The 23,473-nt window shown below is 49.7% G+C and overlaps 2 protein-coding genes across 2 annotated transcripts; both read left to right on the top strand.

Annotated features, from left to right (window-relative positions):
• Positions 1-1,190: 1,190 nt before the first annotated feature.
• Positions 1,191-4,643, top strand: LOC309685984 (histone acetyltransferase p300-like; the record flags this gene model as incomplete). Its single annotated transcript, XM_082498494.1, has 4 exons — positions 1,191-1,264; positions 1,633-1,750; positions 2,240-2,414; positions 3,941-4,643. 4 exons carry the CDS (start codon positions 1,191-1,193, stop codon positions 3,982-3,984), a joined length of 411 nt encoding a protein of 136 aa, XP_082354620.1. The 3' UTR covers positions 3,985-4,643.
• A 699-nt stretch (positions 4,644-5,342) lies between these two features.
• On the top strand, positions 5,343-22,197 carry L3MBTL2 (L3MBTL histone methyl-lysine binding protein 2). Its single transcript, XM_082497410.1, has 17 exons — positions 5,343-5,401; positions 7,105-7,372; positions 7,617-7,750; positions 8,096-8,219; positions 9,090-9,169; positions 10,069-10,186; positions 10,549-10,683; positions 11,385-11,473; positions 13,133-13,364; positions 14,087-14,166; positions 14,765-14,869; positions 16,082-16,229; positions 17,111-17,193; positions 19,055-19,289; positions 20,060-20,125; positions 21,073-21,195; positions 22,044-22,197. The coding sequence occupies exons 1-17, from the start codon at positions 5,381-5,383 to the stop codon at positions 22,151-22,153; spliced, it is 2,151 nt and encodes a 716-aa protein (XP_082353536.1). The 5' UTR covers positions 5,343-5,380; the 3' UTR covers positions 22,154-22,197.
• The last annotated feature ends 1,276 nt before the right edge of the window (positions 22,198-23,473 follow it).

Below are 23,473 nucleotides of genomic sequence, written 5' to 3'. Positions count from 1 at the left end.
CAATTCCCCAGTGTCACCACAAACAGTGAGACAGGGCCCTTAACTGCGACTTGGGAAAGCATATGTAAAGGGGTTTCCACCTTGGTAAATTGCCTATTATGTGCCAGGCCATATGGATGTTTTAATGTCTTGTCTTCTGCTATCATCTGGACTTACTGGTCCTCTGGGCTGCCCCTTCTGATGGGGAAGGTGACCTGGCAGGACACGGCAGTGCCCCACATCTTCCCAGGTTTGCAGAGGAATCAAAGAGGCAGCACAGCTCAGCGCTCAAAAGCTAGATTTCTTGGGCGACTGGGATAGGGTAAGTACTTAAAACCGTGGTTTATCTCCCAGATAGTTAACTCTTGTCTTTTCAGGACAGTGTTGGAACTGGGCATAGTTGTGTTTTTTTAAAATCTGGACACAATTTTTGTTTGGTTGGGTTTTTTTTATTATTTGTATGTAGACTGTGTTGACATACACTGGCAAACCTAGAGTAGTAGTAAAATAGCAAGAAAGGGAAGGCTAACTTTGTGCCCTTAGCTGGGATGGTTGTTGGGTCTGGAGTTGGATTATTTGTTCACCACACGAACTGTTTCATCACTATGTCTATTGCACAGTGTGATTTAATGACAAGTTGCTGTAAATACATAAGAACATCAGTGTAACCTTAAGGATGATCTGACAACGGATTTTCAGTGAGTTCCACAGCCCATGAGAGAGAACTGGAAAACAGCAACACCTTAAATCTCTTACCTCTGAGCAGGCTGTTACCCCTTCTGGCACAGTGCAGGACATACCTTCGCTTGAGGCAACACAACCAGCACGCTGTCTGCGTTGCGCTTGATTCTGCCTGAGGATCCCGAATCAATACAGAGGGTATTAAAAAAAAAAAAAAAAAATTAAATCAAATAGCGTACACAGTGGGACGCTCCCCGCCTCAGAGGCGGTGCTGGCCGTTGGGCGGCGCCGCGCGCCCGCTTGTGCCGTTAGTGCCCGAGGGAGCGGCGCCGCCTCACCTCCCGCACCGGGCAGGGCCGCCCGCCGCCGCTCCCCCGCCCCTCCCCGCCCCGGGAAACCCCCCGCCCTGGAGATTTCTTTCGGCGTTTTTCCCGTGGGGGTTGTGGAGCTGCTGCTGCTCCCCCCTGAACTGCCGCAGCGACTGTCGCCATGACCCCTGAGGGACTCGGCTGGCGTCAGGAGGCTCCATCATGTCAGGGGGCAGCCAAAAGCAGTGGCATGGAGAAGTCACTCAGGATCTCCGAAACCACCTTGTTCATAAATTGTGAGTAGCTCATACCAAAACAATCTCCCGCTAGGTGAGTTGCTGCTTCTGAGGTGTATGTGTGGGGCAGGAGGAAGCCCGGCTTCCAACACCAGCAGGCCAGTGAGTGAGTTTTGTCAGGGCCTGTGAGAAGGGAAGGCAGAAGCCTGAAAGATGGAGCTGCGTCTGCTGATTTGGGGCTGTTGTATTAGAAGTGTCCCACTCTGTTCTCAAGGCATCTACATGGGGGCAATGTTTCCCGGGAGCAGTAGCAGTGCCACAGTCTGTTGGAAGATTTGCTTGCTGCTTCGCATTCAGATCACTGGGGTTAGTGCTGATGTCCCTGTGTGGGGATATTCTAATCACTTGCGTGCTTTACCCCCCCCCAGAGTCCAAGCCATATTTCCTATTCCTGACCCTGCAGCACTGAAGGATCAGCGTATGGAGAATCTGGTGGCATATGCTCGGAAAGTGGAAGGGGATATGTATGAATCGGCAAACAGCAGGGTGAGATGCCATCCTCTGTCATCCAGTCATGTGTTTCTTTCTGCCTTGATCCCATAGTGACTGGGGAGGAAGAGGAGACTCTCAGGCTGAGGAAGCATTTGTTCAGGGTCTGCTGGATGGGGTCTAGGAACCAGCCAGCTGCAGGCTTTTGCCTGGGTGTGCAGGGAGTCGGGGTGGTGCCTGTTGGGGTGTGCAGTGCCTGAGACTTCTCGGGGTCCCCTGCAAGCAGCATGAAGCTCTTGCCTATGATTCTCCCAAAGTCGTGTTGGACATGAGAAGAGAAATGTCCGGTGTTGGCCTAATGGTTGCCAACAGTGTCCCTTTTTGCCTTCCTATCTGCCCGGCAGCCCCTACGAAGGGAGAGCCACTTCCACCCAAGCCGAAATGTGTGTGTGGAAAGCTGTTTCCCAAGCTTGTATCACTGGGACCTGTTGGCTTTACTTCCTGTGTGTGTCATCTCCTTTCCTGACTTGTATTCTTCCCCAACAGGCAGAGTACTACCACTTGCTAGCAGAGAAGATCTATGAGATTCTGAAGGAATTGGAGGAGAAACGAAGAACCAGGCTGCAGAAACAAAACGTGATCCCAAATGCTCCAGGCATGCCACAGGCTCCCATGAATCAAGGGCCCAACATGGGACAGCCCCAGCCAGGGATGTCTGCAAGTAAGAACAGTTGGGGGTTACTGACTACCTGGTGCAGGGGAATCCTGTACTGTCATGGTCATCATGGTCAGGCTGGTGATCTTTTCCTCTTTTCATTTCACAGGTACCTTTGTAAAATTAGTCTGCCAAAAGTTAAGCAGTACATGATTTTTATTTCTTCTGTTTGCTTGTTGTTTTTTTCTGGGCTGTTCTATCTTACTTTCCTTTTTCAAAGGACAATACTGTGAACATATGACCAAAGGTTACAAGTCTATAAACTTTTTTTCTTCAAAATGTCTGCCTTCCCCTGTGCTGATGACAGAAATTAAACCTTTGCAATGTTTTTTTGTTTTCTTAATGGTGTCAGCATAGGAAGTGAGAGGAAAAGCATTACTAAAGCTATTTGCCATTCCCACTGCACTCAAGAATTTGGAAGCTGGTCCTGTAACTAGAATGGCTGCCACTTCATTCTGGGAGTGAAAGTAGGCCCATGGACTGCCATGATTCTCATGAGCTCTTTGAAAGGACAGAGAGTAGAAAACTAAATAAGGAGGTTCTGGAGGAGCAGCGGATGAATTTATGCAGCCTAGGGACCTGGAGCATGAGGTCCTCGCCCCAGAGCATGGGTGAGGGGACAGTCCCAGTAGACAAGCTCAAAGAGCCAGCGTGCCAGTGCTCCTTAAGGAAGCGGTGATGATGAGGAACAGAGCTGGTGCTGAAGTACAAAAAGCTTCTCCAGCCGCACAACTTTTTGCTGAGAGGCTGCGTCCAGCTCTGAGAAAGCAGCCTGGCCTCTGTCCTGCAGGATTAATCCCTCCCATTGCATCCTGGCCTCCTCCTGTTCTTTCACCTGACAGCAGCCCTTTTGTAATGATCTTTCTAAAGTTTCTATTTCAGATAGCATCAAAACAGAGACCAGGCCCAGAGCAGCAGTAGGGAAGAAGATAGGAAAAGTGAAGTCTAATCTAAGTTTGGAGGTTTGGTTTCTTGAGCTTGTCAGTGCTGTTAGATCCCTTAAGAGAGGAGCTGGCTTTACAAAGATATTCCGATATTGTTACATAACAAAGTTTGAATTATTAAAGAGAATATAAGTATTCCTTAATCAACCTGAATTTGATTCAAATGAAAATGAAATTATTTAAATATTATTATTTATTGAAAAGGTCTATTTAGAACTGCAATGACAGATGAACACCTGTGGGATGGGGACTGACTTTAAACCCATTCTGTGTCAAGGCAGAACTCATTTTTGCCTAAGCGCTCGGGAACCCTTGAGCCAGCCTGTCTGTGACCTAAGGGAGCAGTGCTGCTTGTTCCACTCTGGTAAGGAAGCAGGGGATGCGCACCCGCAGTAGCTCATAATGTGTTACATGAAAGATCATTGCAGTAGGAAGATTTAATGAGCCTTTAATTTTGTATCTGTGTCTTTTCTTGAAGCAGCTTTGTTGTCTAGCAGTATTTGCAAGAGAATAACAGCCTCTATAATTTATTTCACTATCAACTGCATTGTTTGAATACTTTAAAAGCAATTTTTTGTTTTCTAACAGTGCTGGAGGATTGTTTGGAAAACCTGAAGCTGGAGGATCCCTGACTCTATGGAAAATCTGCTGATCAAGTTGCATGCCGTAGGCTTTGCAAGCTCCCCGCCACTTTCTCTCTGTAATTACACTGTGACCCCAATTGCTACCCCAGATTCTCAGCCTGTTCCACACTGATAGTGACACCCTTTTGCATTTAGAGCGACAGACTGTAGCCTCGTGTTAGCACCTTTGGATTGCCTGAAAGAGCAATCCTCGTGTGTCTGTCACATCAGGAAGCCTTTGGAACGAACCTTGTCCATGCTGCCTTACTTTCGGACTGCATGCACAAAAGGAGAACTGCGCGTGTGCTTCATGCGTCCGTTGTGTAGCTGGTCACTAGTCTGTACTGAGTAGGAATGTTTGGCACCGGGTTTTTTTTTTTCTTTTTACAATGTCAGCACAATGAAGGCGATAATAAAATAAAAGGGGTATAATGGGAAATAATTCACTAACTCCAGGGGAGGTAGCTTTTAAGTAAAAGAGAATCGATTGCCAGAGACATACAATGAGACACTTGCTGCGTGACTATCTTGACACCCAGCTGGCGCGAGGGATGTTGCTCCCAGTAACTACTAAGACTGCGCCACTTTTCCACGGGGGAAAAACAAAGTCAAAAGGGAGAGAAGCATTTGTACTCTGAAGAAGCTATGCTATAAACATTTAAATTATTTTAAACCCAACTGCATAGCACAGTAAGCACTTCAAGTCCTCTTTTGCATAGGTAATACTTTCTTTGCCAAATAAAATATCTATTTATGCATGAAATCTCTGAGACTGGTGATTTGAGGACATGCAGAGCAGCAACGTTAACTCGTGTGGGCTGTTTACCGTGCGATGCTTGGACACGGCAGGGCAGGGTGGGAGGTTGCTGCCACGCTAACGGTGTTCCTCATGCCTACAACCAAATCCTTGCCCACTCACCCAGTGCGACCTTGGTTGCATTTAAGACCCACGACTCCAGCTGTGCGTCTCCGCGGGGCCCACGTCGTTTCAGGGATGCTAATGGTTGCTGGGCGTCAAATCCGTCTGTGGGGCTGAAGTTTTGGGGGTTTGTTGTTTACATAAACTGCTGGGACTGAGAGAACTAATCCACGACTGCGGGAACAGATGGGATGCGCCCGTCAGCGATCCCCGGCGCCGTGCCCGGGGAGACGGGAGCGAGGCCCGGCCTCTCCTTCACCCCTGGGTGGGACCGCCGTCAGGCGCCATAGCTGCGCCTCACCGCCGCCGTGGAAGGAAAAATAACTACAGCTCCCGTCGTGCCCCGCGGGGAGAGCGGCGGGAATAAGCTGTTCTCTGATTGGTTTTCTTTTCCCGGTTGCCGCCATTCAGAGGCGCCTCTGGGGGGGAGGAGAGGGGGAGACGTGCTCCCCGCGTGCGAGACGGGCTAGCGGCGTCCTGGGAGCCATGGAGCAGGATCGGGGAGAGGTGAGGGGCGACGGGCCGGGCCGGGCTGGGCCGAGGGCTCCTCCGGGGCCGGAGGGGGGCCATCCGCTCCTACAGCCGCGTAGCTGCCCGTGGGGTGCTGGACAAAGACTTGTGGCACCGGGCTGGGCCGCCCGGTGCCCTGAGGGAGGACGCGAGGCCCGGGCTGTGTTAGCGGGGTAACGGCTGCGGTGTGGTACTGAGATAACGGCTGCCCGCGGCCGGGAGAGGGCGAGGAGCGCCGGTCCGCCTCCTCCTGGTCGTCGTGTTGTTGTGATTGCCGGCGTGGCCGTCCGCCCCGCCTCCGTGCTGATGGGTACCGGGCTGATGCTGGAGGGGATGATGGGTCAGACCCGGGCGGGATGGGCCTCTGTGTCCCCCTCGCCTCTCTGAGCAAGCTGCGGGTGGTGCGGTCCTTGCTTGTCAGCCCTGGGAACTTGTAACATGTCCGCAAGTTTTATTAGCGTTTGGTGAAGAGTAATAATCCAAAATCGCTCGCCTCCTATGAGCTGAGGGAAAGTGCACCCCCAAAAAGGGGTGAGAAAGAGGTGAACGTGCGTTTTTTTTGAGGAGTTCAGGCCTTTCAGACATCAAGAATGCTGTCTGAGGATGTGGATCTGCAGGAGAGCAACTCTGTCTTCAGGGAAGAACCTGGGATACCCTGGGTCTGTTTTATGTGAAAGCCAGGGAGGGTGTAGGGAGACAGCAGTGAGTGAAGTCTGATCTTCCTGTTCATGTAACTATAATAATAACCAGAAGCTAGGGATCGGCAGGAATTTAGCACTAGTAGGTGATGGGCTTGCCGCTGATCTTTTGTTGTTGCCTGCTTGAATGAACAATTGTATCCTGGTGCCTTGTGTGGCTGTTCCAGTCTACCTTTCTGTTCCATCACTCCCTGTGCTGATGCTGACTTCTTGTTGCTCTTTCATGAGTTGCTAACACTTTTCCCCAGCTTTTTTTTGTGCTTATTTGGAGCCTGGTTCAAGATTGTTCTAATCTGAGAAACAGTCGCTGGATTTCTGTGCTCTTTCTTCAGTCGCTGCCTCTGTTCTCTTGCTGTAACAGCAAGTATGAAGAGGTAGTGAAGGCATTTGGTTATGGAGACATCTGGTTGTACAGAAAAGCTCAGACGTTGGTCTGTTGTCCTGTTGATGCAGCTCCTGAACTGAGGTCAGCTGTGGACTATGCAGTTTCCTGAGAACATGAACCTTCTCCGGAGTCGAGTTTGTCCTGCTGACATTCAGGCTGTACTGGTCTTGTGTGCTATTGCGGCCAGAGTGTGCATTGTGCTCTGCATTCAAGCTTGTGGTGACTTTAATGTTGATAATGTCTGCACTACTTTGCAGTTGGGAGAGAGTGCCTGGACAGACTCAGTCTCCTCTGTCTTTGTCAGCATGGCAGTGTAGTTCCCTGGATTCTTGCCGTGTTCCTCAGACTTGTTTTCTATGTAGCTGCAGCTCTGTGGCTGCTTGTTTGCTGTTGGGAAGCAGAATGCAGTTTGTGAAATACCTCTAAAGGGAGCTGTTGCGGGGGTAATAGCTTCCCTGCTAGAGATTCAGACTCCTGCCTTTGGGGTTGTTGAGTGGATGCATTGCTCACCCCAAGGGCTTTCCCCAGTCTCTGTGGCCCCCTTGGCAATGAAGGCAGGTTTAATGTGGGATGTGGTCTAAAATGTAAATTTTAAAGCAGACTGTCTCTTTTTTCAGTTGGCGTCTACCTTCAGCCACAAGACTTCATCTGTGGAGCGGACAGAGGAGGAAGGTGATGATGAGGAGGAGGAGGATGAATTGGACATCTTTGGGGGTTATGACAGCTTCCGGGGCTACAACAGCAGCATGGGCAGCGACAGCAGCTCCTGTCTGGATGAGTCTAGTGATGATGAGGTGGCAGACCGGGAAGCTGGAGAGCTTCCAACCTCTCCTGTGCACCAGCCATCAACAGGCCGGCTCACAGAGGACAGCGGCTCTGAGCCAGGTACTGCCCTGCCTGCCTGTTCTACCTAAAGCACATGCGTGATGGAAAGAACAAGGTCTGGGGGAAGCCAAAGGGTGCGTGACTGCATCTTGAGTGTGCTTTGAGAGCAGCACTGGATTGAGACTGCATTTTCTGAGCTACGTGCAGGAGCTGTTATATGTAATGAGGGTTACCTGCGCTCAGCTCTGTCCTTGTAGTGTATCAATCCTGCCAACTGCTCACATTTTAATGCCTTCCTTCTCAGCTGTGTGCGAGATGTGTGGGATTGTGGGCACCAGGGAGGCTTTCTTCTCCAAGACCAAACGTTTCTGCAGCGTTTCCTGCTCCAGAAGTTACTCCTCAAACTCCAAGAAGGCCAGCATCCTGGCCAGACTACAGGTGAGTCAAAACCCTTCCTTCTTCCCCGGGGATGGAGCAGGATGTGCCTGTATGCAGGGGTGAGTAGTTGCTCTCTAAAGATCAGACTGCCATTACCAGTGGCTTGTTCTTCCTCCCTGAAGTCCCCAGATGGCACATGCCAGCTGAAAGGTGGTACTCCCTGGAAGCTGAGAAAAGACACACTGATATTTTACCTGCTTTTTCTTCTTGTTCCTTTGAGCATTACTAAAAATTGTAGTAACTTGAAAATTGCCCTAAGGAGGAGATGCGTGCACTGCTGGCCAGTTGCAGGGACTGGCTTCCTCTGCTGTGCCACTAGTATTCCTAATGTTCCTTCTTTTGTAGGGGAAGCCACCAACGAAGAAAGCTAAAGTTCTGCACAAGGCAGCCTGGTCAGCCAAGATCGGGGCCTTCCTCCATTCTCAGGGCACGGGGCAGCTGGCAGATGGGACACTGACAGGCCAGGACGGTGAGTGTAGGCAAGGCATGAGAAGGTCTGGATTCACAGAAATGGGGATACACAGGCTGGCAGGACACAGGACACATCTCTCTCCTTGCTGGTGCTAATGGAGCCCTGGTGGGTTCCTGCCCGTCCACTGTTGCAGCCTCATCCTTGCCCCTCATGTGACTTGGACTGAAGCATAAGCTCTCTTGTCACAGTCTCATGAGGTTCTGGCAAAGCTGCCTTAAAGGCGCCCTGCTGCTCCCAGCCATTTGCTGCCCTACTCCCATGTGGAGTTATATTTAAGCCAAGCCATTCACTGATCAGCTTGAGGAACAACCAGTCGCTGCAGCTGAATGAGTAGCAAGCTGCTGTGTTAGGGCAAAAGGGAGCCCCAGGGGGTGGCAGCAGGGATTGATTCCTGAGCAGACTGCTGCTGGAGCCTTGGATCAGGAGTGACTGTGGGATTAATATCTCGATGCTTCGCTCTGATTTTTTCCCAGCACCCTCTGGAGAGGCAAGCACTGCTGATATGACCCTGCAGCGTTGCTGCTGAGAGGCAAAGCTGCTAAGTGTTTTAGCACTGACATGATGCAGCCCTGGGCTGGATTTGACCCCTCATTTTGCCCCTTCTGCCCCTGCTTCCCCAAAAGCAAGTGACAGCAAGAATTGATTAATAATATATTGTGCCTTTTGCGGGGACTGGTCCCTGTGCACTCGTGGGATCTAGTTCCCCACCAGGGAAGGTGCTCTAGAACGCACTGTCCCTGTATGCTGGCGTAGAGGATCCTGCAGCCACATTGTGGCTCCAGGACAAGCTGTAGTCCAGTGGTAACTAAGTGCTCTTTGTCTTTTCTATAATCTCAACTGATTTTCTGCTGTCCTGTCTGCTTATAGCACTCGTCCTGGGCTTTGACTGGGGAAAATACCTGCAGGAGCATGGCTTCAAGGCAGCTCCTGTCAGCTGCTTCAAACATGTGAGTTCTTTGCTGTGCCTCGCAGTGTGCATGGGGCATACCATATGCATCCCCTGTACTCCTGTGACAAGTGGTGGGGAGAGACCTGGGGAGCTAGTTATTAAGCTCCAGCTGATGCAAGGAAAGAAGTTGAGGCTTCTCACAGCTAAGAATGGGAGTCACACAGAGGGACAAGGAGTTTAGGGGGAGGATGCAGAAGGGGACTTGGTAGAAGCACTGCCAGTGCCGGCTGGGGACAGAATTAGTTCTGACTGGGGGGGTATAGCAGAAAGCTCCCAGTTGCCTTTGCAGTTTGTGTGGGTGAGCACAGCCCAGGGTCATGTGCAGGGAGGAACTCAGCTTATGTGGGCCTGGCAGTAGCTGCCCCTCCAGCATGTCTGGTTCCTATCATACTGGTTTGAAATCCTTGTGGGCCAAGTAGCCAAGGCAGATCCATGGAAGAATGACAGTTCTTAGGTATTATAGCAGCCCCAGCCTCTTTGTGTATTAAGACTCAATTGTTATGTTCCTTTTGAGTTGTGATCTGTGATTATACTAATAAAATTTTATTTTTCTTGAGAATTGGTCAGGAAGACACAGCAGTTTGATGCTTAGGGATTTTGATACCATAGAGGAATGGCAACAGCTACTTTGGGATAATAGGACAGCTGGCAGAGAAATAGTTAAGCGTTGCTCTACAATGTTGTGCCTTTTGGGATCCTCAGTGAACACCCCGGTGAGATGCTGGGACAGTTTGGTTGCATTTCAAGCTGTTGGCAGATACAGGAAGGCTAATGCATGCAAACCTGTGCCTAAGGTGAAAGCGTAGCTGCCTAAAACATGTCTCTGAAAGCTAGAATGAGAGCCTGAGCTCTAACTGTCAACATCCCCCTCCCGATGTGGCTTCCTTAATTCTTCAGGTGCCGCTCTTTGATCAGTGGGATGATGTGGTGAAAGGTATGAAAGTGGAAGTGCTTAACAGTGATGCTGTGCTCCCCAGCCGCGTGTACTGGATTGCGTCCGTCATCCAGACTGTAGGTATGTCTCCAATGTGATTCCTGACAGCTGGGGATAGCTAACCTCTGAGGGAAGCTTTGTAGAGCCAAGTATAGCTGGTGAAGCAAAACATCAGCTCTTAGGAGCTCTGCAACTGCTGAGAGATTTTGGAACAGGAAATACCACGGTATGGGGGTGGGAGGAAACCAGCATCTGGTTCCTGTTCTGGTTGCTGGGCTCTTTGCGAGGGTGGTTCTGCCTCCAGAATGGTTAGAGAAGCTCTGATAACCTATGCAAAACTCAGAAGGCCATCCTGTAGTGAATAAGCCTGTGGTGCCCAACGGGGAGAGGAGAAATTCTTGGTCTCTAATGCCTTGCTCTGATTTTCTGCTCTGTCCTGGCAGGGTACAGGGCCCTTCTGCGATATGAGGGCTTTGAGAATGATGCCAGCCATGACTTCTGGTGCAATTTGGGCACAGTGGATATTCACCCCATTGGCTGGTGTGCCATCAACAGCAAAATCCTGGTACCACCGCAATGTAAGTTTGGGGTGAGAGGGATCAGCACATGCCTGGGCATGTAGGAGCCTTGGTTTATGCCTAGTGCAGTGGGACATGTGCTCCTACTGTACATGGGACTACAGCTCCATTTGTGCTCTGAGTTACAAGGAATAGGTAGTTCTTTGGGAAGCTGGAGGCTACTTGGGCTGCTCCCTCTGCATCTCCCTGTAGTTGACTTGGGGTGCTGGATGCAGAGCTGGTGTCAGACCTATGGACAGAGGCTAATGCAGGTGGCCATTCCTCATTCTGACCCACATGATGGCTATGCTTAACCTTTGGGGGAACTTTTTTGTCCTACATTCTGGACAGTGTCTCTGGGGAGCGCACTGGATCCATCCCCTGCTCAGCTAGCAGTCTGGAGAGGGATGCCAGTTTAGCAGAATTCTGGCAAGTTGATAATTGCTTGGTATGGCTCACGTGGTTTTGCCCTAATACCACTTCCACGTCTAGATCAGTGGAGTTGGATATCTGCTTGGCTCACTCAGTTCTGTAACGGTGATCCTTTGCAGCCAGTTGTGAGGTTGAGCTTGCAGAACAGGATCTGACTTAGAGCAGGTACAAGATCTGAATATGATGAAGGCCTTTTAATGCAGATGGACTCTCGGAGAGGAAGAAAAATGTAGTGTGGTACTGTAATTCCTTCAGTCATAAAGATGTGCTTTTCCCCTGTATGTGTGTAGCTATCCATGCCAAGTACACTGACTGGAGAAGTTACCTCATGAAAAAACTGGTGGGAGCCAGGACCATCCCAGTGGATTTCCACATCAAGGTAAATGTGGGATGCTGTCATTTTATGTGTGGGAATTAAGCTGAAGCCAAGAAACCTGTGTGCAACATGTCTCTTCTGGTTCTGATCTGTGCAACTCTTCTATATGTCCCCTTGAAACCCAGGCAGGGCAGGGACATTGAGACACCTGTCATGATCCTATAGGTAATGGCACAGCCCCTATGGTCAGTGCAACCGTTTCTCCTTTGAGTCATAGATAGGCTTTAAAAGCTGTTGTCATGTCAACCTCTGCTGGAAAATACTGGGGTCAGTTTGCTTTTTTGCTGAAGGGAGAGGACAATGCAGCTTCAGCCTGGCCTTTCCCTTCCCTTTTTCAGTGCTGGGGAGTGGCTTTGAAAGTCAAAACCCTTTGCCTTCAGTGTTGGTAGCACAGCAGCTTGTGGGGAGCGAAAGGGACACAGGCTCCCTTGAAATGCATGGAAGCAGCTGTGCCGTGGCCTTGTCAACTTCATAGCTCACATGATTGTTTTGTGTAGCCTGCACTGAGGTTAGACGTCGTTGGGGAGAAAAGACTCCTGTTGCTGGCAACTTTGTAAAACACAGGTAAGGAAGACAGGCCCAGAGACAGCAGGCAGGAAGGCAGGCGATGGGTTTTCCTGTGTGTGAGGTAATTGGTGATGCTGAGCTGGAGACCTTGACGTAGTTTGTGGTTCCCTTGTTGCTTCTCCGAAAGTTGCAAGGATGTTTGTAGCTGCTTGTTTCTGGACCACAGCTTGTAGTTGAGAGATCACACCATGGAACAGAAGTGGTAGAGGGAGATAAATGTTGTCAGTATCTTTCTCCTCCCAGCATCCTCACTCCCACCTAATGGACAGGAGGCAGAAGGGGAAGACCTTCCCTTCAAAGTTCTGGATTCGAGTGTAGGCCATTTTGGGGATCTGAGTCTGTTTTAAGCTGTAGCTCTTAGTTGCTGCACAGCATTCTGGGATCTTCAGTGCCAAAATGTCAGGTGTTCTTTAAGCACCTCTAGGTGTTTGTGGATGTGTAGGGCTAGGCTGTATCGCCAAACTGAAGGTCTTAAAAACAGTCAAAAGGCAGCCAGTAACTTTTTGTGTGCCTGTGCCTTTGGGTCAGTCTCCAGACTAACTCTGACATTGGAGGTGGAGTTCACAGGTAGATCGTCATAGTGTTCTACCTCTAATCAGAGTAAAAAAAGTGAAAATAAGGGCCTGACCTCTTTTAAAGTCAGCTGAAAATCCTGTTGCCCTTTAGGAAGCTACACCTCTTACTGCTTCCAGCCTTGAAGTCCTTATGGTTTCATGACTGAAAAAGGCATGCAATTCCTTGCTCAGTTCCTGCTGAACAGAAGTGACATCTGTTTCTCATGCTTAGAACATTCACACTAGGTGCTGGCTGAGCACAACTGCTGGGCTATGGTGGGGATAGCTGTTATGGGGCCACAGGACAGGGGAGATTTAGGATGCGTGTGCCCAACTGTGCTGGAATGTGTGGGGTTGGCAGTTCCCCGGCCCCCTGATGAACCCACTCCCATGCATCCCTTCCCAGAAGTGTCTCCCAGTCAGCTTTGGGCAACGCAGGGTGTTGGCTTGGATGTCTGTGGGGAAAGCTGTTCTCTGAAGTGTTTGGGGAAGGAAAGCATCAAGTGTGATTGATCCCACCTCCTCTCTTGGTTATTGCTAGATGGCAGAGAGCATGAAGTACCCGTTCCGGCAGGGCATGCGGGTGGAGGTGGTGGATAAGAACCATGTGTCCCGGACACGGATGGCGGTGGTAGACACTGTGATCGGGGGCAGACTGAGACTCCTCTATGAGGACGGCGACAGCGATGATGATTTCTGGTGCCACATGTGGAGTCCCCTCATCCATCCTGTGGGCTGGTCACGGAGAGTGGGCCACAGCATGAAGAAAACAGGTAGGGATTAGGCCACCACAAGCATCTTCTGATTTACTATGAACTGCCTGGACCCTGCTGTTGACACCAGTCTTGACATGCTGGGAGCCAGGCAGTTGCCTAAGGACCTGACAGATAAGGTCTATGCAGTCGTGTGTCTGCTGCTTTTCCCCCTGGATAGATAAAAGCCCAGCGATCTGTTGCCACAGGTCAGACAGAGGGACTGTAGGGTTTCTTACCTGAAGCAGATAGTCTATCCCCACAGTGTGAGAATGCAGAGTCTGCAAAATCAGATGTTTATAGTCTTTTTGAGGAAGTTCATGCTGGCTTCTCTAATACTGGATGCCATCAGGTTGTGTTTTTTCTGGACTTTACAGAGATTTACAGAATTCTTGATCAGCTTAGGCTGGCAGAAGAAAAGACTCGAGCCTTGCTGATCCTTTTTATTGTGTCTCCCTTCCTTGCTGCCTCTCCCTGGTGATTACAGCTGTATGTAGAGGTGTTATCACTAGTGCTCAGGAAGATCATCCATCTGCTTTTGAGCAAGCCCTGCATCACAGCCCATGTTATGGGAAGGTGTAAAAGGACTGACCTGATTTTTTTTTTTTATTCTCTTCTCATGGTCTCTGATCTAGCTCTTTCATAGCTGTTGAGCTCTCACCAGATAATTAATAGCTAGTGTGTTTTCTTACTGCTGTTGCTGCAGGTTTCTTACCTCTCTTTGTTTCTTCCATTCCTCGCAGAAGAAAAACGCAGTGACATGGCAAACCATCCCACCTTCCGGAAGATTTACTGCGATGCTGTACCCTATCTGTTTAAAAAGGTAGGACAAGTCTACCTTTCTGTGCTGGCCATAGCAAAGGAAGCAATGATACTACTTCCTTCTGTGGGTCTATATGCTGCTGTGTGGGTTGTTGAGGATGACTCATTTGTCATCTGTACAGCTATAGGGTAGTAAGGTGTTTGGGGTGTCAAGGCTGTGGTTGGGCAGGGGCAGGTCAAAATAGAAAGATGGAAGAACTAAAAGACAATGAGAGATAGAGGGGTTCCATTGAAGGGCGAGCAGTTGCTCAGAACTTTGAGTTGGAGAGGAAGGACCATGGAGAGAGACCAATTCAGACAAGGGGCTGGTTCGTACTGGTAAGGACTGAGATGAGGAGGCTTGATTTGCTGTGGAGCAGTGGCCGAGTGCGGGGCTGGGCTCTCTGAGTGACCAGGGCCTTAGCAGGAGATTGCTAATACAAACACAGCATTTGTCTGGCTGCCTCTTTGTATTTCTTGTAATTTTTCTTCTTTCCCCTCCCAACTTGGGTTGAGCCAAGCAAAGAAGCTCTAATACTGTTTGCACTTGCTATGGTTGGCGTCAGGGTGGGACTGTCCCATACCCCTGACAGCACATGGTATACCAGTGCCTCCCTTAGGTGCGAGCTGTCTATGCTGAAGGTGGATGGTTTGAGGAAGGCATGAAACTGGAGGCCATTGACCCCCTGAACCTGGGCAACATTTGTGTGGCCACTGTTTGCAAGGTAAGTTCAGTGGGTGGAAGGGGGTCTAGCGTGTTTACCTGAGATAACCCAACCTCTCCTCAGGTCTTTGCAAATGAATAAGACTGGGTAGGATTTTGCATGAGGGAGAGGAGAAGGCTGTCAATAGCAGTAGGCAGCTGGTGTATGGAGGGAACTGGGGCATTACCTCAACAGTCTGAGAAGCTGATGAGACCAGCAGTTGTCCATGTGTGCCTAAGTGAACAGCATGAAGATGAGCATGCTTGGTCTGCAAGCTCTGCCAGTGTGGGTGACTGGTGGCCACCCTTCCTTCACCCTTGGGCATGCAGTAGGGAAGATTTGTTTTCCAGTTCCTGGAGTCCATAAAGAAGAAGCCTCTGTAGTGCTGCCTTGAGGAGAGAAAGGAGAGGGGAAGAGTTGTGGGCTGACCTCTGTGTGGGGAATGGTGTGTATCTGTATGGGCAGCATTCACTGGTATAGGAAGCTGAGGACAGATGTGTCTCTGCAGTCTCTCTTGATGAGATGGTAGTGATCTCTACTCCTGTGCTAGTGTTGGGAAGTAAATTGCTTGGTCAGGTTTCCTCAGTGAGGTGTATTGCATGTCCTAAAGCATAGCATCGACTTGGGCTTTTCTTGCTCCCTGAAGAAGCTGTTTGCCCTTGTAGAACCCAAGCAGAGGACTTTGACACTTGGGGTTTGGCAGGGGGATGCTAGGAAAGCTCTTTGTGTCTAGAATGTTTCCTTCAGCCATTGGTTGGAAATGTGAAGAGGCTGGGGCAGACATGCCTATCACATTTGGTAGGCACCAATCACCATTGAGTGAATGGATGGGACAAGTCTTGTTGCTGTAGGAAGTAGGAAGTGGAAAGTCTGAAGGTGGTGCCATTCCCTTCTGCCTAGTAACAAATTCATGACCTGGCTGGTGTAGAGGGTCTTTGGGCTGCCAGTAAAGTCTGTTTCTCAGGGAGAACAAAGCTCCTGACTGTTTATGGCTGAGTCCTTTTCACAAGGCTATTAGTGTTTGTCCCAGTCCTGCAGAAATTGCTGCTTTGGGGATTAGCTTGTGTTGACTAACATATGAGGAAAACCTACTGCATGCCCTGGAACATATTATGTTGCATTCTACTATTTAGTGGCAATTGTGATCCATCTATGGGGACTGTTGGGAGGATCCTTTGAGAGAAGAGGTTTTAGAGGAAAGCTCTACACTTATGCCCTTCACTCCCATTTCAGGTCCTCTTGGATGGGTATCTCATGATCAGCATTGATGGAGCCACATCTGCTGATGGCTCAGACTGGTTCTGCTATCATGCCTCCTCGCATGCCATCTTCCCTGTCAACTTCTGTCAGAAGAACAGCATTGATTTGACCCCTCCAAAAGGTGAGATTTGGACTCTGCCCTGCGGTACAAACTTGCATGCAGAACATGCTGGGCTGTGCTTTTCTGCGAGGTGTCAGGTTCAAATGAATCAAAAGCACAAGATCCCAATCTCCATGTTTTTTGGGGAGGTAGGGCTGGTTCAGAGAGCCAGTCCATTTGAGGTCTGCCCATATACCCAGTCTTGGTACTTTATGGAAGGGACATCTCCACAGGGCATTAATGGCATGGTGGTTAGCTCCTGGCAGATCAGTGGGAGAGGTGTACAATCACTAAACTGAACAGAATCAAAGGTTTAAAGGATGAGGAGGGTGGGAAGGGATAAGTAGAGCCATTGCTGTATGACTCAGTACTTAGAAGTGGCAGGAGTCACCTCTATTCTTCTTGTATGAATAAATCTGAGACCAACATTTCTGCAAAATCCTGAGAGGCAATCACCCTAGGAGTGTGTTTACTGCTTCATCCGGCCATACCCAAAAAGCCTGCTCTGAATTTCTGTGTTGCAGCACTTTTGTGGAGTGCTGTTCTGTCTTCCTTTGATGTTCCTGCTGGTGGGAGAAAGATTGGTCTTAGTGGTGTATTTTGAACACACTTCTTCCTGCCTGCTGCTTCTCCTCAACTTTCTCTGTGGTCTGGATATGTGACTGACACAGGTGTCCAGAGTTGCAGCTTGCACTTTCTCGTATTTGCCTGCTGGAGGAGGGTCCTAGACTGCCATGGAATCTGTGCACTAGATTTATGTCCGAGATCAGGCTGTATGTGCTGATTAATGAAACTGCTTTGCAACCAGTTGCTATGCCTCCTTCCTGTCTATTCTGCCTTTTCTCTCAGCTGATCTGCCCAGTGACTGCCTTTTTCTTGCTGACCATTTCTTCCTGCTGCAGGGCAAGATGCACAGACCTTCAACTGGGAAAGTTACCTGGAAAAGACTAAATCGAGACCTGCTCCAGCACGGCTCTTCAACACAGTGAGTGGTGCCAGGAAGAAGAGATGTGTAGGGATTCTTGTAGTAAGCAAGGAGGAGCACAAGAGCTCTGCCTGTTGCAGAGGGACCTCTGGAGGTCATCTTGTCCAACACCCCTGCTCAACCAGGGTCACCTAGAGCTGGTTGCCCAGGACCATGTCCAGGTGGTTTTTGAATATCTCCATGGGTGGAGACTCTACAACCTCTCTGGGCAACCTGTGCCGTTGCTCAGTCACCCTCACAGTAAGAATTGTTTCCTGATGTTCAGAGGGAACCTCCTGTGTTTCAGTTTGTGCCTATTGCATCTGTCCCTGTCCCTGGGCACCAACTGAAAAGAGCCTGGCTCCATCTTTGTACCCTCCCTTCAGATACTCACATATGTTGATAAGATCCCCCTGAGCCTTCTCTTCTCCAGGCTGAACAGTCTCAGCTCTCTCAGCCTCTCCTCATATAAAACATGCTCTAGTCCCCTCATCATCTTCCTGGCCCTTTGCTGGACTCTCCCTAGTATGTCCATGCGTCTCTTGTCTGGGGACCCCAGACCTAGACACAGAACTCCAGGTGTGGCCTCACTGGTGCTGAGTAGAGGGGAAGGGTCACCTCCCATGATCTGCTGAGAATATTCCTCCTAATGCAGCCAAGGATATGATTAGACTTCTTTGTCCCAAGGGCACATTGCTGGCTCATGTTCAACTTGGTGTCCACCAGGACCTCCAGGTCCTTTTCTGCCAAGCTGCTTTCCAGCTGTTCAGCCCCCAGAATGTTCTGGTACCTGGGGTTGTTCCTCCCTGGGTGCAGGACTGTACATTTCCTTTTTTTTTTCTTTTTCTTTTTGTGCTGCATAAGGTTCCTGTCACACCATTTGTCCAGCTTGTCAAGGTCCCTCTGGATGGCAGCACAACCCCCTAGTATATCAGTCTCTCCTCCCAGTTTTGTATCCAGCAAACTTGCTGAGTTTGACATGACACACTGTCATGTCATCCAGATAATTAATAAAGATGTTGAATAGGATTGGCCCAGTATTGACCCCCAGGGCACAATGCTAATTAATGGCCTCTAACTAAACTTCATGCCATGAATCACCACCCTCTCGGTCCAGCCACTCAGTCACTTTTCAACCCACCTTGCTGTCTCCTCACCCAGCCCATACTTCCATCAGCATCTGTAAGACAATCTTATGGGAGACAGTGTTAAAAGCCTTCCTGAAGTCAGGGTAGAAAATATCCGATGTTTCTACTGGGCTGCTCTTTGCTGCTGGTCAGCACTTGTGTGAAGAGCACGAGGCAAGGAAGTGTGTGCTCTCCAAGTAAAGCCTTGTTTGCCATGACACTAGCAGTGTCATGTCTTTGCGGATGTAATGATATCTTGGTCCCTCTGAGTGTGACCTGTGATTCTCTAGTGTTTCCAGGAGCTCTAGGCTCCTGGTGGATTCTGCACTGCTTATTGCCTGTGGACATGTGGCTGGCACTTGGGTGGAGGAGGTCTCCTTGGCATCAGCAAAACTGCTGCAGAGCCTGGGCCTGTGTCCATCTTTCTGATTTCCCAGGGCTCTCTCAGGTTAATGTGTTTGAGTGGGTGTCCCTTAACTGCTGCCTGCTGCTCCCCCTAGGTCAGGATCTTGTTTCTAAAGGCTGGGCTGAGATTCACTAAGGACAGAGCTGGCCTTGGATCTATTCATGTGTGCCCCCTTCTGTTACACGACTGATTAGTTCTGTTGCATGACTGTAGGCTTGTTCTCTCTCTGCTTGCTTTAAGCTAGAGGCAAGCCTGTAGCTGTTCTAGGCTGCTGGTGGCCAGGTGTGGGTTTGGACTGGGTGCAATGGCCTTGGGTTTTCTTTTTTTTTTTTTTTTTTTTTTTACCCAGGACTGCCCAAACCACGGCTTCAAGGCAGGCATGAAGGTGGAAGCAGTGGACCTGATGGAGCCCAGGCTCATCTGCGTGGCCACAGTGAAGCGTGCAGTCCAGCGTCTCCTTAGCATCCATTTTGATGGCTGGGACAATGAGTATGACCAGTGGGTGGACTGCGAGTCTCCAGACATTTATCCTGTGGGGTGGTGTGAGCTGACAGGCTACCAGCTTCAACCACCTGTTGTTCCAGGTGAGTGAAGATTTGACTGGTTTCTAACACTTGAGGCAAAGGTTTCCTTCCTCCTGCTCAGCAAGTGGCTCCTCCTTTTTGGGCCTTGTAGGGAGGAGAAAATTACCTCCTTGATTTGCGCTGGCTACCATAAGTCTTCCTCTACTGCCACACGTTCTAGCAGTTGGCAGAGGGATGAGTCTGTGGTGGGGAGAAAACAGCCTGAGATTTGAGATTGGCTCTGTTTTCCCTCTGTTCCCCCACCTACGCACCAACAGAGAATTGCTCCTGATGAAGTTGGGTAGAGTTCCAGGTGGTCCTGTCCCTGCACAGCTCCCTTTTACTAAGCGTACCTACAACCTCAGCCAGGTAGCAGGGGGAGCTCGGCCCCTGCTCCCTTTTCTCATCAATTCTCTGATTCTGTCTGTAAAAGGTAAGAGCATCCCTCTCAAGAGTTTATTCCTTCCCTTGTCACCGGGAGGCCACTGCCTCACCTTTGCAGATGTTTTCCTTCTTGTCCCAAGCTACATATCTTGTTTCTTTACTGCCCCTGCCAAATCCCTACTGGGCCTCTCTCCCCTACGCTGCCCCAGCCTGCCACCCTGGGCCCTCGCCTGGAAGCACAGACAGCAACTGTGCTAGAGCCTTGCTTTCCCCTCAGCTGGTTGTCTTGGGAAGAGGGCGTTGGCTCGGGGGGACGGGTATATCTTGTTTCTCGCTTATGTCACTTCATCCCAGTTACCTACTGGTTATGGGACTTGGCTTTCGTTTCCCTCTCGTCTCCATGACAGAGCCCACAACTCCAGTGAAGGCCAAGGAGGTGCCCAAGAAGAAGAAGAAACCCTATGGAAAGAAGAGTGAGTGATGTTTGATTAGTGCCCTCCTGCTCGCTTGCAGGCTGGGCCCAGTTAGAGGAACCCTGTCCATGTCCCATCAGAGCAGGAGAGAGAGGCCTTGTCTTGCTGTGGATGCCCTCAGTCGGCTGTGGGTTTGCAAACACAGCTTCATCCTTCTTAACTGCCCCTGTTACCTAAGAGAGCAGAGAGCTGTGTGTGTGGGAAGGATCTGTTTTCCAGTCTGTTTTCTGTTGGCCGAGGTATAGATGGCGCTTGCTTCCAGGTGTGAGGTTGTGCTGCTTTCCCCACTGTGTCCATGGTTGGAGGGAGATTGTTTGCTGCAGCTGGAGGGTGGCTGGAGACCAACCCTGCCTGCTTTGTGCTGAGGCAAAGAAGGCCTTAAGATGGCTGAAGAGGCCAGTAGTGGGGCTGGATTGTGTTATTGTTTCATCTTGTCATTGTTCTCGTCATTGTTGCAGTAGCTGTGGCAAATCATGTGTAGACAGGCAAGAAATTCCTTCCTGGGGGGTGGAGAGGAAAGGACGTCTAAAGAATATAAAGACGTTCAACCTAAATAAAAATGTCAGCTAAAAATGAAAACATTAATGCTACAGTGTCCATGCCTTGGAGCCAACATGCCCATTGCCTAGGACTAGACCCAGACAGGTAAGCAAAGCTGACTCTAGACTGATTCCAACAGGACCCGCTCCTTGGAAGTTAAGCACACACTGAAGTGCCTTGCCTTTAATGAAGGAGAACATGGAGGAGCATATTTTGAGATGATGATTATAGAGTTTTTCTCCAGTAGGCCATTTCTGTCGAGTAACCAGTTGGCAGCTAACGACCACGTAGCTTGCTGGTCAGTTGTGCTGGTCCCTGGCCTGTGGTTTCTCAGTGGAGCAGGGTTGCTGATTTTCCAGGGGAAAAGAAACACGCTTTTCCCCATGCTGTGTTATCTCTTTGTTAAGGAAAAAAGTTACCTGCCAAAACCCGCAACATCAAGCAGACTGTCAAGAAGCCTTCCACCCCGAAGATGAAACGAGAAGCAAAAGCTGCCAGCAAGGCTTTGCCAGAGCCAGCACCTGATGAGAGTAAGGGAGTGATTACTCAGAAGCCACATGAAACTCTCTCGCGTATGCCCTGCGTGCCACTGGCCTCTTGACCATTAAGTCATGGGTGCCCCCAGGCAGGGAAAGGCAATATGAGACAAATGTCCTTTCTCACTCCTCCAGAGACAGAGAGAGGTGGAAGAATGCCTTAGCCAGCTTTCCCCTGGGAAGTTTTGCCTCCTGAGGAGGTTTGCTGACACCAGTATAGCTGGATATCTTTGATACTGGTGATGCCTGCTGAGCGCCTGGCTGCCCTGCTGAGCAGTCTGGTTGTGTGAGGTCAGTTAGGGGGGAGAGTCAAGACAGACATGTCAGAAGTGTGCCATCACATCCCAGCCCTCATAAGGGCTGTTGCAGCATGTGAACACAGCCCATCGTGCTGAACACCAAGAGATGTGGTGACCAGAAGCCACCTGCCAACCCTAGTGGGTGTTGGGGAAAAAGGGTGGGTGAAGTGGTTTCATGAGGATAGAGCCTCATGAAAGTCCTCATTGCTCATAGACCTTTAATTTCCCCTATGTGGATCCAGGCAGGTAGAGAATGGACCACATTGGCTTTTACTCCCTAGGAGAAGTTGTTCTTGGAAGCAGGCAGCTGAATGCTTCTGGGGTTTAGTCCCATCCTGACTGCTGCTGTGACCATGGATAGATTTGTGCCAGCAAGACAGGGCTGCCTGTGGTAAGGGACCCTCAAGAAGTGGGCTGGAAACCTGGGGTATTTTGAGTGTCTGTGTGAACAGAGCTCTTTCTGGGGTGCTGCAGGTAGAGCAAGGCAGCATGGGTTGATTTTTACTTATTTTTTTTTCCCTCTCTCTCTCTGTCTCTTGCTAGTCATTGCCGTGCAGGTGAAAGAAGAAACCATTGACCCCTCGGTAGTAGAGTTTGAAGCTACAGAGCTTCCCATTCCTGTCAGCAGCATAAAGCAGGAGGTCACAGACTGATCCTGGGGTATCCTCCAGTTGCCCACAGCAGCCTGCGCTTCACCTTGTGACTCTTTGGGGAAAGTCCTGGCAAAGGGAAGCAGAGGACTAAAAGGGCCTTCCCTTTTTGAGGCAGACCACCCTGCAACATCACAACTCTGCTTTCCTGGTGTGCAAGAAAATTTCCCTCAGACTTTTAATTTTGAGCCCTGGGAAACAGACTCCAGAAAGGCCTCAGTTGTGCTGAGGAGCATGACCAGGGAGGCTGCTGGGGTTGTGTATGCCTGGATTTGAAGGCACCTTTCCAAGCAGGAGTTCCCGATGGAGAAAGAGGCTGCCAGAGCACGAAGGGGCAATTTGGGTTCTCAGCCATGGCTGGAGGTGGCAAGCTGCAGTCTGAGATGATGTGTGCAGGTCACATGTGTCAGGAAATCGGCTGCCCTCATAGGACATTGGTGCTGTGCTCCTTGGTCTGGGCCCCGCAACCCCTGAGAATGTCAGGATGGAAAGAATGAAGAGAGGTCAACAACCAAAAAGGGATGATGATGGCTCTTGAGGAAGCAAGAGACCTTTTTGAGTATCATCATTTCTTGCTTTTGAAGCCAGAACTGCAGAGGACATGGTGCACAGTTTAAATTTTTAATTTTTTAGCAGTCCTACTGTAAATTTCATCTACGATCTATACCCAAAAGCCCTGTGAATTAAACTTGAGGAAGAGACCAAAGGCTTGCCTATTGTTTTCCAGATCACCAAAATACCAGGGTTAGTCAAAATGGGGAGAAGAGGGCTGTCAGTGGGCAGGTAAGAGTAAACAGTGTTTGCGCTGTTCAAGGCGCTTTTTTTCTTTGCTTTTTTTTTTTTTTTTTTTTTGCAATAGGGATTTTCTGTGCACTCATCCCTGTCTACTGGTCAGTTCTGCTGAATATCACAAAAATGCAATAGAAAACTTAAGGTGGGAAATGCCATTTCCCATTTAAGGGCAAAACTGTAACGTTCTTCTCTTTCCCCAGACTGGCCATCAAAGTTCAGGACAGAAATCAGAAAGGTCAGTGTGGTAGTAAATGGTCAGTAATGAAAAATAGTTTTAAATCTGTAGCAGGTTCCTGTGAACTTCCTGCAGGTGAGGAAGTGCCCTCCCTGTTGGTGCCACCGCAGGGCCCAGCTGGCTGTAGGGCAGGTGCCTTGTCAGACCCTACAGGGAAACCACGGTTGCTGCCCAGGAGGCTGCCTTGGCCATGCTCCCCTCAAGGTTCCAAGCGAGAGCTTGTGATGCCGAAATAGTTCTGGCTTTGAACAGTGGTTCATGATTAAAAAAAAAAAAATGTTGGCAAACTTACCATC

Source organism: Vanellus vanellus (genome assembly GCF_965231255.1).
Source record: "Vanellus vanellus genome assembly, chromosome: 1".
Lineage (NCBI taxonomy): Eukaryota > Metazoa > Chordata > Aves > Charadriiformes > Charadriidae > Vanellus > Vanellus vanellus.
The sequence above is the reverse complement of the archived record's forward strand: the minus strand, read 5'-3'. Positions and strand labels throughout refer to the sequence as shown.

Coding starts and splice junctions, on each gene's coding strand:
- L3MBTL2 (XM_082497410.1), top strand. CDS start 5,381: ATGGAGCAGGATCGGGGAGAG. Junction 10,684..11,384: donor AATCCTGGTACCACCGCAAT/GTAAGTTTGGGG, acceptor GTATGTGTGTAG/CTATCCATGCCAAGTACACT. Junction 19,290..20,059: donor TCAACCACCTGTTGTTCCAG/GTGAGTGAAGAT, acceptor TCTCCATGACAG/AGCCCACAACTCCAGTGAAG.